The sequence below is a fragment of the Ipomoea triloba genome, chromosome 7, assembly GCF_003576645.1.
Source record: "Ipomoea triloba cultivar NCNSP0323 chromosome 7, ASM357664v1".
In the NCBI taxonomy this organism is placed as follows: Eukaryota; Viridiplantae; Streptophyta; class Magnoliopsida; order Solanales; family Convolvulaceae; genus Ipomoea; species Ipomoea triloba.
The window spans coordinates 5,560,216-5,573,252 of NC_044922.1; the positions used below are offsets into that span (position 1 = coordinate 5,560,216).

At 36.2% G+C, this 13,037-nt stretch overlaps 3 protein-coding genes across 3 annotated transcripts; all 3 read right to left on the reverse strand.

Annotated features, from left to right (window-relative positions):
* Positions 1-876: 876 nt before the first annotated feature.
* Positions 877-2,153, reverse strand: LOC116025495 (probable LRR receptor-like serine/threonine-protein kinase At3g47570). Its single transcript, XM_031266729.1, has 2 exons — positions 1,385-2,153; positions 877-1,301 (listed from the first exon to the last, which is right to left on the reverse strand). The coding sequence occupies exons 1-2, from the start codon at positions 2,151-2,153 to the stop codon at positions 952-954; spliced, it is 1,119 nt and encodes a 372-aa protein (XP_031122589.1). The 3' UTR covers positions 877-951.
* A 13-nt stretch (positions 2,154-2,166) lies between these two features.
* On the reverse strand, positions 2,167-5,176 carry LOC116025496 (probable LRR receptor-like serine/threonine-protein kinase At4g36180). The gene is made up of 4 exons (XM_031266730.1): positions 4,633-5,176; positions 4,065-4,355; positions 2,729-3,513; positions 2,167-2,514 (listed from the first exon to the last, which is right to left on the reverse strand). Exons 1-4 carry the CDS (start codon positions 5,174-5,176, stop codon positions 2,167-2,169), a joined length of 1,968 nt encoding a protein of 655 aa, XP_031122590.1.
* Positions 5,177-7,681: 2,505 nt separating this feature from the next.
* LOC116025497 (LRR receptor-like serine/threonine-protein kinase EFR) lies at positions 7,682-13,006 on the reverse strand. The gene is made up of 4 exons (XM_031266732.1): positions 12,289-13,006; positions 10,743-11,033; positions 8,135-10,285; positions 7,682-8,046 (listed from the first exon to the last, which is right to left on the reverse strand). The coding sequence occupies exons 1-4, from the start codon at positions 13,004-13,006 to the stop codon at positions 7,682-7,684; spliced, it is 3,525 nt and encodes a 1,174-aa protein (XP_031122592.1).
* Positions 13,007-13,037: the final 31 nt, after the last annotated feature.

The following is a 13,037-nucleotide window of genomic DNA, read 5'->3' on the forward strand; positions in this document are numbered from 1 at the left end:
TCCGTTCAACACAACTACAGCATCAGCTATGATCATGGTCCACAATATAATTTGCAGGCTAAACCCACATTACATGGAGGTTGTCCTGGCACCGCATTGTGTACATGATTGTGTTGTGCTAGCCCAGCCGTAATACGTGAAATATGTCTGGGCTAGCCCATGTGGGCTGAAGCCAATCATTATTCCGTGGACTATGGTCCACTCATTTGTGTAAACCATAAATAAAAAGTATATTTTTAATATATTAAAAGTACATTATTTTTTTAATATATATTATCAAATAATGTACATTTAATGCACAAATAATATACTTTTAATATATTAAAAATGTATATTGCATTAATGGTCCACACAGCTATAGTCCACACAATAATTTGCCGGTAAAGCCATATTGACCTAAATCGGTCTGGTCTACATTGTCATATTAGTCTCTGGCATAGTTTTGTTATTCCTAATTATAACGTGATTTATTGTAATTCAATAGTTATATAATAAAATAAAAAATGTTGTGCTAGGTATACCTTATGTCCATGATTTACCTATATTTTATATTTACATTTTATGTTATGAATTAATGGAATAGTTGCGTTTACCTTCAAAAACTAATAACTAATTGAGATAATTAAAAATAAAAAGATGTTTGATAAATTAACCCTATAAACTGATTACTTGCAAAATCATTTATAAAAACATTAACTTGCTCTAAGAAAGTGAGAGTGCCTTCGAAACACTAATTTGCACACCTGCAGGCTGCAGACTGCAGTATGAAAGAGTTTCTGCTTAGTAATTAGCTTTCAGTGCACACCACAGAAATTACTATAAACTTATAATGATCAAAATAGAATAAAATATGCAGCAGTTTAAACCTGATTAGAAATCAATAAAAGCAATCCGAATATTGAGCACCGTTTTGAAGAAAGCAAACTAGTTTACTGCCGAATTGAACCTCGATCAAGATGTATTTTGGGTGAACTTGTGCAGTGTATGCTTAAGTCTTACTGCAACATCTTCTATGCTCATCCTCTCCTCTGGAAAATCAGCTGTGCATTCTACGGCTAATCCCATCACCATCAAGAAGCACTCCTCTATTTCTTGCCCTCCACCTTCTTCTCCTGTCAGTAAATTGGAATCAACAATCTGCATTATTGCATCAGGTAATGACTCAGACACCCATCTCCTCATGGTGAAGTCTCCTTGGAACATCTCATCTGTGGGCTTCTTTCTCGTGAATACTTCCATTAGTAGAATCCCAAAACTGTATACATCTCCCATGCTTGATATAATTCCTGCAGAACCATACTCTACAATTGTGCAAAAAATGTGAACAATTACTTCCATATAGCCTAAACTTCAAACTAAAAATTAAATTAGAGAGTGAGTTCACCTGGAGCCATGTATCCAACTGTGCCCATGATTTTTGTCTGCTTAGTGGTCTTATCTTTGTCCAGTAGCTTAGCTATACCAACGTCACCAACATGTGCAACCATGTTTTCATCTAAAAGAATGTTGCCAGGCTTCAAATCACAATGAACCACTGGAAAAGAATGGCCATGATGCATATACTCGAGTGCATTCGCAATATCCATCATTATTCCTAGCCTCTGATAGATATCTAGGAAATAATTATGTGAATAAAGCCATTTGTGTAAGCTCCCATTGGGCATATACTCTAAAATCAGAGCTTTGAAGTCAAGGTTGGAACAGCTGGTTATTACTTTGACAAGATTTCTGTGCCGGACATTCCTTAGCACTTGACACTCTACTTCAAAGCTTCTGATTGAATCTTGCACATCCAAATTGAAGACCTTTATAGCAGCAACCAGCCCAGCAGCAAAAGTTCCCTTGAATACTGAGCTAAAACTCCCCCTGCCTATCAAGTTGCTCTCATCAAAGTCTTCTGTAGCACCAAGAATTTCATAGTATGAAATCCTCTTGAGTTCAACATCAAGTGTATCTTCAGCCCGAGGTTTCCTTTGTTTGTTTCTCTTCCAGAATGTAAGCAGCCAAACCAGTAGAATAGCAACAAACACCACAGATACAAGAGATGGCAAAACATACTTGAGAAATATGGCGATGTTTCTCGGTTTTCCTTTACCTTCTTTGCATTCCATGACATGGAATCGAGATGCTCCACATAGTTCCTCGTTACCCATGAATGATTCCATGCTAAGATTTGCAAAAGGTCCACCATTTGGAATTGAAAGACAGATTCAGATACACTAGATATTTGAGCTTCTCCATCGACTTTGGAATACCACCAGAGAGGCTATTATTAGATAAATCTAATGCTTGCAAGCTTATGAGACTATCAAATGACTGAGGAATAGGACCTTGAAGCCTATTTGATGATAGAGATAGAATAAGCAAATTCTGAAGTTGCCCAATGGTGGAAGGAATTTCTCCAGAAAATTGGTTACCTGACAGATATAACTGGTCCATGTTATGCATACTTCCAATTTCAGGAGACAGAGAACCACTAAGAAAATTGGACGACAAGTCCAGCTCCAAGACATCCTTGTTATTCCAGAAGCCAAGCGGTACAGTAGATGTAAATAAATTGGAGCCTAAATATATATATCTCAAAGAAGATATATTTCCGAAACAGCTTGGTATGTTCCCTGAGAGCTTATTGTCTTCAAGAGACAAATCATACAAGTCCTTCAGATAACATAAGGTGTTTGGTATTGATCCCTCAATTTTATTATTACGTATGAATAAAGCCTGTAACCTCACCCAATGTTCCAGGAAGCGAACCTGAGAGGTTGTTTAGGGACAAGTCCAAAGAAATCAAGTTGTTGAATAAGTTGCTGATTCCACTAGGTATGCTGCCTTTAAAATGACAATTATCTGCATACAAGATTTTCAATGACGACGACTTATTGCCAACATCTAACGAGTTGGGAAGAACTGTGCTGAATGGATTGTCAGCCAAAACAACCATTTTCAAATTCTTGCATTTCGACAATGAAGTAAGTAGGCTCAGTTCATTGGTCGATGGGTCATTTGTGATATGGTTTTCTTCTAAGATAAAATATTGAAGAAGTTGTAGATTTTCAACCACCAAAGGTACATGGCCACTGAACATGTTATGCCCAATATCAAGCACTATGAGTTGGGAGGCATTTGATATAGTGCTAGGAATGGTTCCACTGAATTTGTTCTCGCTGAGACGAAGTTCTTCAAGACTTGGGGAAATCCAGTGTCTTAGGCCTGCTTCAAGATTGCCAACAAGCTTATTTGTTGACAACTCAATCGTTTGTAATCCGGAGATGTTGAAAATGGTGGATGGTACTTCACCACTAAAATTATTTGAACTAAGTGATAATCCTTTAAGACTTGATAGCCTTCCTAGCTCTGGAGGAATATTACCATCCAAATTGTTTTCACTAACAAAAAAATCCTCCAAAGTCGATATATTGCCAATTGAAGGGGGTATTGTACCCGTCAAGCGGTTTCTAAAAAGTATAAGCTCTCGAAGATTTGACAATTTTCCAATCTCTTTTGGCAAGTATCCTATAAGTTATGTAAAAATTAGGAGCTAAATTTTTATTCATAATTAGATATATATTTTTTTTTATAAACATAATCAGATATGCTGTTACATGCATTATTAATATTATTTTAAGTGTAATTTTTATAATAATCATCAAACTTATTCTAACCCACCAAACTGAAGGTGCATTTGCGAGCTGAGAGTGATTGGAGAGGTCCACCCACCCAACAAGCATTATATATACAGTAGGTCATGGCCCAACTTATAAGATATATCACTAATATAAAAGGTTTATTTTTAATTTTATTTTTTGATCATTCATTTAGTGCATACTATTTAAAAATAACATTTATCAGTAGTTTACCTCGTAATTTCCCTTGATCCAACCATTCTCATTAGCCACTCATTTAAGTTAGGATGTTTCAGCGCTCCAGTGCATCACTCTGACCCACCATTCCTTCCAAAATTTCTACTGGAGGCCGTAGGGCCACTGCCCCTGACCTCACTATTTTATAAAACTCCCTATATATATATATATAAATCACAATTTCATGAAAGTTTCTGAATTTACCTGTCAAATTCATTCCTGCAAGATAAAGTTCCTGAAGAGATGACATGTTACTGATGTCGCTAGGTAATCTTCCAGAGAGTTCATTTTTAGACATGGTAAGTACTTGAAGTTTCCTGCAAGTGGATAGAGCTTGAGGGATTTCTCCATGCATATTGTTTGCGCCAATAGCCAGAATCTCCAATTGTGGAAGGAGATAACAAGGGTCATTTGGAAGAATTCCAGAGAGTTCATTCATCTGAAGGTTAAGCTTTATTAAAGATGAAATATTGAAGATTGTCCAAGGCAAATCTCCTGCATGCATGTATTAAAAGGATGGACATATTACATTATTCTACTATATATTACGGAGCATTATTATGTAAATTGGTAGCCATGCATGCATATATGTCACTAAAATTAGACCAAAAACAAATTAAAAACCTCACCTGTCAAATTGTTAACATATAGTTTTAACCCCTCAAGCTTGGAAAAGTTGCCAATTTGAAGTGGTATGCTTCATGAAATTCATTCTTTCCTAAATTCAAAACTCTTAGTTCCGTACATTTGGGTAGACTTGATGGAATCTGACCACTCAATCGATTGGCTGAAAGATGCAAGCCTTGTAGCAGCCTGAAGTTATCACAAATGCCCCCTGGGAGCGTCCCTGAGAGATGATTGTATGCCAAGTCTATTAAAAGCAAGGAAGAAACGTTGTACAAAGTTGCAGGAATCTTTCCAGAGAGATGGTTGTAGGACATATCCAAAGTCTGGAGTTTGGTCAAGAATCCAATGCTGTCTGGGACATGGCCATGGAAACTATTTCTGCTGATGTTGAAAGTTGAAAGGAATGAGAGGCCACCAATCGCCTCAGGAATGGTGCCGTTGAGACCCATATTGAAGAGATTCAATTGGGTCACTCTTTGGTGCTTAGCGTTGCAAGTAACGCCAATCCAATCACAGTGTGGAGTTTGGAGAGACCAGTTTTTGGACAAGATGAGAAAGGGGTCGGATGTGATTGCTCCTTTCAATGCCAATAGAGCAGCCTCATCAGCAGAGCTACTATTGGATGCCACAGCCTGAGCTCCCATGGAAAGGGATTGCAGTAAAACAACCAAAACCAAACACCCTTCCATTGATACTAAGAAACTCATATATGCATGCAACCTAATTACTTCTACTCAAATAAATGCTCAAGTTTTTTCTTTTTATAAGTGAGAGGCCAGAGAAATAAGATTTAATATTTACCCTTTGTAACCTTGTTTAAAACAAAACCAAAAAAAAAAAATTTTAAAAAAAAAATCCCATGCTTTCTGCCTGGGCTGTCCGGCTGGTTTCTTGTTTGTGAGAAACGAATTAATTGGTTTCTCTGGTTTCGTGGTTGGTTTCTCACCAGAAACTCTGTGAGAAATCCAAAAATGGTTGCAACCATGTCTCTTTTTTCAAAATAAATTTTCAACTACGGTAGTTAGAATTTGGCTACTTAGTGATTGGTAATAATTGTGGTTAGAATTTTGGGTAGCCATGATAGACTGCATGCCCCAAGTCACTGGCGTGTTTCCCATTTGAAAGAAATTGACCATCTTATTACGTTCCCACAACAGAAATTTTTTGAGATCTTGAAGGATCGCAATAAATTTCTCGCGCCTCTTATTAGAGTCTTAGTTGAACAAATTAAAGGATACTCGTTTATCACATGGGTTCTCTTTTACTTATGAGAAAAAAATGAGTGTCCAACAGAAAAATTATGATTATATTAACATAATTGAAAAACAGTAATAAATAAATTACTTAATTTATAAAATTTATATTTTATTCTATCAATATGTATTTGTGTCGGCAAAGAATGTTGCAGCAGCCATAATTAGGCAAATATCAACAATTGACAAAGAATTAGGCAAGTCAAAAAGGGTTAGGAATGGAGTTAGGCACTTACCAAAATATTTATTATTTGGTCCCTAAACTTTGGACTAACTACAAAATGACCTCAATTTCTCAACTATAAATAGGGAGGTCATTTGCCATTCTTGTCATCCCAAATCATTCTATTCTTCCCTCATATACTAGAGATATTAGAGAGTTTGTTGAGTGTATTTCTCCTTCCTAGCAAGAGAGAATTATCCTTGTTTTCTCCTTGTTAGTTAGAGAGTGGTTGTAACTCCTATTTTCTCATAGTGAAATTCTTCTACCCTTGTCCGTGGTTTTTACCCTAATTTGTTTAGGGGTTTTCCACGTAAAATCTGTGCCTCATTTATTTTTCTTTCTCAAATTATTGTTGCAATCTGATCTATCCCACTTCCGCGGGCGCAACAATTTGTACGTAATAGTCTGGGTAAAATATTGTATATGATTGAGTTATTTGTGATAAATTTGATTATATAATAAGGGATACATGTAATTATTTTTAACTTTTGTTGTGCATTGAGAAAAGGTTGCAAGTGTATGCTAGGATCACACTTAAGGTCTGAAAAGAGTACACTCTCAAGTTTGTTTGCACGATAAGATGAACTGATATGCAAAGTTAACCTTCCCGCTGTCAAAACAAGACTTACGGATAACAATCAGACCTTACCAGGGACATTACCATGCAACAAACTTGATGCACTCTTGGTATATCTTGACTGCACTATTAATTATTAGATGTTGCATTGTCAAATTTTATTCCGTGTACTTCTAAAGTTCATAATAATTACAAAAATGTAATTACACTTTTCTTTTATTTTCAATATTGTTCGTTTGATCATCCCAGATGGAAGGTTACGTTGATTATTCAACATTTTTTTAATAAGAAGATTGTTCTCTATTGAACTTAAAAACAGGACCATTCCAATCAAAATAGGGGTCCTGTGCAATATTCTAATTTGGCCCCTCTTATATATATATATAATTGTTTAAAAATTATGCCAAAAAATAATATATTAAAAAATAATACATCTAATATTTCATTTAAAAAATATCATACATTGGTCATGCTTAGATGCAAAATCATACGCCAAACTTTTGATATCAAATTATGTATTACCGTAATTAATTGATGTTTTGCAATTTTATTGTTTGAGACTTAAAGAGTTGAAGAGATGCCAAAATCAAAATTGAAAACTTGTTTGAAAACCAAAATTATCAAAAAATTGCCCTTACATATGCTAAGGTTATGAATTTTTCCAATTTATCTCAATGCCACCCTTCCATAATCATGCCCAAATTGACCTACCTAATTTTAATCACATTCAAATTGCCCTGCCTATTTCTAATCATACTCATTAACAACTTCCATTCTTGTTTATATTCAATACTTTCAAAGTGATTGGACCCCAATTTTCATAAAATTTTTACATAAAAAATACTACTATATCTGATATACATATATTCATTTTTCTTTTTACATAAAAAATACTACTATGCCTTATGTCTTATGGGTCTTTCAAAACGATATGCATATGATGCAACAAAAGTTTTATATATTAAAAAAGAAAAAAGAAAGTATATTGCTTGCTAAACATATAGAGACATTTTGGTTGAAAAAAGGGCAGGCTATAGGGTAAAATATTCAAGTGTTTAAACTTTGGAAACACATGTCACAGGTTATTTTATTGTACAATATCCAAGTAACGAGCAACATTTCAAAACATGCAAAGTGCAAACTAGTTTATTACTAAACTTACAGAGACATTTTGGTTGAACTTTTGCAGTGCATGCTTGAGTCTTACTATGACATCTTTCATGGTAATCCTCTCCTCTGGGAAATCAGTCGTGCATTCCAGAGCTAATCCCATGACAATCACGAAGCACTGCTCTATTTCTTGCCCACCATCTTCTCTTGTCACTAAATTGGAGTCAACAATTTGCATTATTGCATCAGGCAATGAATCAGACACCCATCTCCTCATGGTGAAGTCTCCTTGGAACATCTCATCTGTGGGTTTCTTTCTTGTGAAAACTTCCATTAGTAGAATCCCAAAACTGTATACATCTCCCATGGTCGATATAATTCCTGCAGAACCATACTCTGCAATTGTGCAAAAAATATAAACAATTACTTCCATATATCCTAAATTACAAATTACAAATTAAATTAGAGAGCTGAGTGAGTTCACCTGGAGCCATGTATCCAACTGTGCCCATGGTTTTTGTCTGCTTAGTGGCCTTATCTCTGTCGAGTAGTTTTGCTATACCAAAGTCACCAACATGTGCAGCCATGTTTTCATCTAAAAGAATGTTGCCAGGCTTCAAATCACAATGAACCACGGGAAAAGAATGGCCATGATGCAAATACTCCAGCGCATTCGCAATATTTATCATTATTCCTAGCCTCTGATAGATATCTAGGAAATAATTATGTGAATATAGCCATTTATCTAGGCTCCCATTGGGCATATACTCCAAAATCAGAGCTTTGAAATCAAGGTTGGAACAACTGGTTATTACTTTGACAAGATTTCTATGTCGAATATTCCTTAGCACTTCGCACTCTACTTCAAAGCTTCTGATTGAATCTTGCACATCCAAATTGAAGACCTTTATAGCAGCAACCAGCCCAGCAGCAAAAGTCCCCTTGAACACTGAGCTAAAACTCCCCCTGCCTATCAAGTTACTCTCATCAAAGTCTTCAGTAGCACGAAGAATTTCATAGTATGAAATCCTCTTGAGTGCAACATAAAGTGAATCTTCAGCCCGAGGTTCCCTTTGTTTGTTTCTCTTCCAGAACGTAAGCAACCAAACCAGTAGAATAGCAATTACAACCACAGATACAAGAGATGGCAAAACATACTTGAGAAACATGGCAATGTTTCTCGGTTTTCCTTTACCGTCTTTGCATTCCATGACGTGGAATCGAGAAGCTCCACATAGTTTCTTGTTACCCATGAATGATTCCATGCTAAATTTTGCAAAAGGCCCACCATTTGGAATTTTACCACTTAGATCATTGAAAGACAGGTTCAGATACACTAGATCTTTAAGCTTCTCCATCGACTTTGGAATCCCACCTGAGAGGCTGTTATTAGATAAATCTAATCCCTGCAAGCTTATCAAACTACCAAATGACTGAGGAATAGGACCATGAAGCTTATTTGATGATAGAGAGAGAATAAGCAAATTCTGAAGTTGCCCAATGGTGTTAGGAATTTCTCCAGAAAATCGATTACGTGACAGATATAACTTTACCATGCTCTGCATACTTCCAATTTCAAGAGGCAAGGAATCACCAAGAAAATTGGATGACAAGTCCAGCTCCAAGACATCCTTGTTATTCCAAAAGCCAATCGGTACAGTCGAGGTAAATAAATTGGAACCTAAATATATTTTTCTCAAAGAAGATATATTCCCAAAACAACTCGGTATGCTCCCTGAGAGCTTATTGTCACTGAGATACAAGTAAGATAAGTCCTTCAGATAACATAAGGTGTTCTGTATTGATCCCTCAATTTTATTATTATGTAGGCGTAAACCCTGTAACCTCAGCAAATGTCCCAATGTTCTAGGAAGCGAACCTGAGAGGTTGTTTTTGGCCAAATCCAAAGAAATCAAGTTGCTAAAGTTGCTGATTCCACTAGGTATGCTGCCTTTAAAGTGACAATCAGCTGCATACAAGGATTTCAGCGATGATGACATATTTCCAACATCTAATGAGTCGGGAAGAACTGTGTTGAATGGATTGCCTTCCAAAATAACCATTTTCAGATTCTTGCATTTCGACAATGAAGTGAGTAGGCTCAGTTCATTGGCCGATGGATCATTTGTGATATGGTTGTGCTCTATGGCAAAAAATTGAAGTTGGTGTAAATTTTCAACCACCAAAGGTACATGGCCACTGAACATGTTATTCCCAAGATCAAGCATTATGAGTTGGGAGGCATTTGATATAGTGCTAGGAATGGTTCCACTGAATTGGTTATTGGCTAGAAGAAGTCCTTCAAGACTTGGTGAAATCCAATGTCTTAGGCCTGGTTGAAGATTGCCAAAAAGTTCATTTAATGACAACTCAATCACTTGTAGTCCAGAGATGTTGAAAATGGAGGATGGTACTTCACCACTAAAATTATTTGAACTAACTGACAATCCTTTAAGACTTGATAGCTTTCCTAGCTCTGGAGGAAGATTACCACCCAAATTGTTATCAGAAACAAAAAAGGTCTCCAAAGTCGATATATTGCCAATAGAAGGGGGTATTGTACCCGTCAAGCGGTTTTCATAAACTCTAAACCCTCGAAGGATTGACAACTTCCCAATCTCCTTTGGCAAGTACCCTGCAAAATTTCAGTTAGGATGTTTCAGTGCTCCAACTGCACTAATTGTTATACCATGTACCATGGTCCACCTTGCAGGGTAGACTCTAATCCAAAACAATGTTTAGATTATGTGTCTATAAGTTAATATATTATGTGTCTACTTCAATTAACATATTATATATATGCCTTAATGTAATATATATCTTCAATTTATGTATAGGTGCATAATTTGTTAATTGAAAATACATAATATGTTAATTGCAGTTGCTTTGGACCAGATCCACAATGCAAGGTGATATAACCTAGTACATGGTATAATTTGTCAAATTGCACCACTCTAATCGTTCCTTCCAAAATTTCTACTGGAGTCCAAAGGGTCTAGTTGGGGTGTTTCACTGCCCATGGACCATTATGACCTCACTATTTTAAAATTCTTTAAATTTCAATTTCATGAAATTTTTTGAATTGAAGTTACCTGTCAAGTTCATTTCTGTAAGATAAAGCTCCTGGAGAGATGATATGTTGCAGATTTGAGTAGGGAATCTTCCGGAGAGTTGATTGTTAGACATGGAGAGCACTTGAAGTCTCCTGCAATTAGATAGAACTTGAGGGATTTCTCCATGAATTTGGTTTATGGAAATATCCAGATACTCCAATTCCGGAATTTGATAACAGAGGTCGTTTGGAAGGATTCCAGAGATTTCATTCGTGCGAATATTAAGCTTTACTAATGATGATATATTGAAGATTGTCCAAGGTAAATCTCCTATACATTAAAGTCAGTCAGTCAGTATAAGGAAGGAATCAGATTAATTTAACATAAGAATAGGGATCGGATATATATATATATATATATATATATATATATATATATATATATATATATCAGCTCTCTTCTATAGTGCGGACATGTTGGAGTCGTAGGATGCATGAGCTAAGGCCAAACGGATGTAAATCAATGAAGAGGGAAAAATAGGTGGTGACAATTTCGTAATTTCATGCAACATGTATATTTCGACGGTGAATACGTGTTAGTGTGTGGTGCACTTATGAGTGCACAATAGTACTCTTTTGAGTGATACATGATGGACTTGATCTATAATACACTTAGTATTGCACTATTCCCAGCGGTGCAATACATGCTAGTATGTGATGCATTTATAAGTGCTATGTCGTGCACTTTAAAGTAATATGTGGTGCACTTGATCGATTGAACACTTAGTATTGCACTATTCGGGTTCAAATGACCCATCGGTCCAATGGTACCATTCAACGGGTCTATCGAACTCACATCGTTTTTTCCCTTTTTGGTGGTGCACCACGGAGCACTCATAAGTACACCACATACCACTCATAAATGCACTACACATCAGCATTTAGTGCACCACCGAAATATACATGGCCCACAAAATTACAAAAATGTCATTGCGTGTTTTTCTTTTTGGTTGATTTTCAGCCACTTAGCAGTACACTACAGAGCATCAAGTAATGGACCATAGAGCACTCATAAGTGCACCACTTAACAACTCTTTATGCACTACCAAAACATATATCAAACAAATTACAAAATTGCCTCTGTATTTTTTCTCATCTACATCAATTCCCATTCGTCTGATTTCATCTAAATGTCCACACTATTATATGGGGAGCAATAGCTACATATATAAATAGGGAAAATTGTAATTTATGCCTTTCATAATATGTCAATTATTAATGTCACCCCTGAATTATTAGTAGTGTAAATATTGCCTCTCAATTTTAAAAAAATGGTACATATATTGTCCCTCCCGTAGTGTAAATATTGCCCCTCCTTCGTTATGGGAAGGGCAATATATGCACCGTTTTTGAAAATTGAGTAGTAACATTTACACCACTAATAATTTAGGGGTAACATAGATAATTGACATATTATGGAGGAGTAAAAATTACAATTTTTCCTATATAAATATAAACTTGGTAGCCGTATGTATATATGTACTACTATAATCTGAGACAAAAAAGTAAAGGACCGGAAATCTGACCTGTCAAGTTGTTGCCATATAGCATTAACCACTCGAGCTTGGAAAAGTTGCCAATTTCAGGTGGTATGCTTCCATGAAATTCATTGTCTCCTAAATTCAAAAATCTAAGGTCTATACATTTGGGTAGACTTGATGGAATCTCACCACTCAATCGATTCGCTGAAAGATATAAGCCTTGTAGCTGCCTGAAGTAATTATCACATATGCCCTCTGGGAGCGTCCCTGAGAGATGATTATTTCTCAAGTCTACAATTTGCAAGGAAGAAACATTGTACATAGTTGCAGGAATCTTTCCTGTGAGATTGTTGCTGGACAGATCCAAACTCTGGAGTTTGGTCAAGAATCCAATGCTTTCTGGGATATGGCCATGGAAACTATTAGCGCTGATGTTGAAAGTTGAAAGGAATGAGAGGCCACCAATTTCCTCAGGAATGGTGCCGTGGAGACCCATATTGAAGAGATTCAATTGGGTCACTCTTTGGTGCCTACGGCTACAAGTAACACCAATCCAATCACAGTATGGAGTGTGATGAGACCAGTTATTGGCCAAGATGCCAAAGGGATCGGATATAATTGCTGTTTTGAAGGCCAATAAAGCAGCCTCATCATCATCAGCTGAGCTATTTGATGACCCCAAAGCCACAGCCATGCAAAGGGCAATAATGACCAAAACCAAACACCGAGTAATTGATACCAAGTGCTCTTTGAAGAAGCTCATAGTATATGCAAATTGCAAACTAAGGAGTTTC

What these genes read in the sequence shown, in the direction of transcription:
- LOC116025495 (XM_031266729.1), bottom strand. Translation starts at nt 2,153, where the DNA reads ATGGGTAACGAGGAACTATGTGGAGCATCTCGATTCCATGTCATGGAA. An exon ending in AGTTGGATACATGGCTCCAG is followed by an intron (nt 1,302 to 1,384) that starts GTGAACTCACTC and finishes GCACAATTGTAG; the next exon opens with AGTATGGTTCTGCAGGAATT.
- LOC116025496 (XM_031266730.1), bottom strand. Translation starts at nt 5,176, where the DNA reads ATGGAAGGGTGTTTGGTTTTGGTTGTTTTACTGCAATCCCTTTCCATG. An exon ending in TTCAGCCAATCGATTGAGTG is followed by an intron (nt 4,356 to 4,632) that starts GTCAGATTCCAT and finishes ACATGCATGCAG; the next exon opens with GAGATTTGCCTTGGACAATC. An exon ending in TGCAGGAATGAATTTGACAG is followed by an intron (nt 3,514 to 4,064) that starts GTAAATTCAGAA and finishes CATAACTTATAG; the next exon opens with GATACTTGCCAAAAGAGATT.
- LOC116025497 (XM_031266732.1), bottom strand. Translation starts at nt 13,006, where the DNA reads ATGAGCTTCTTCAAAGAGCACTTGGTATCAATTACTCGGTGTTTGGTT. An exon ending in ATATGGCAACAACTTGACAG is followed by an intron (nt 11,034 to 12,288) that starts GTCAGATTTCCG and finishes TTTAATGTATAG; the next exon opens with GAGATTTACCTTGGACAATC. An exon ending in AGTTGGATACATGGCTCCAG is followed by an intron (nt 8,047 to 8,134) that starts GTGAACTCACTC and finishes GCACAATTGCAG; the next exon opens with AGTATGGTTCTGCAGGAATT.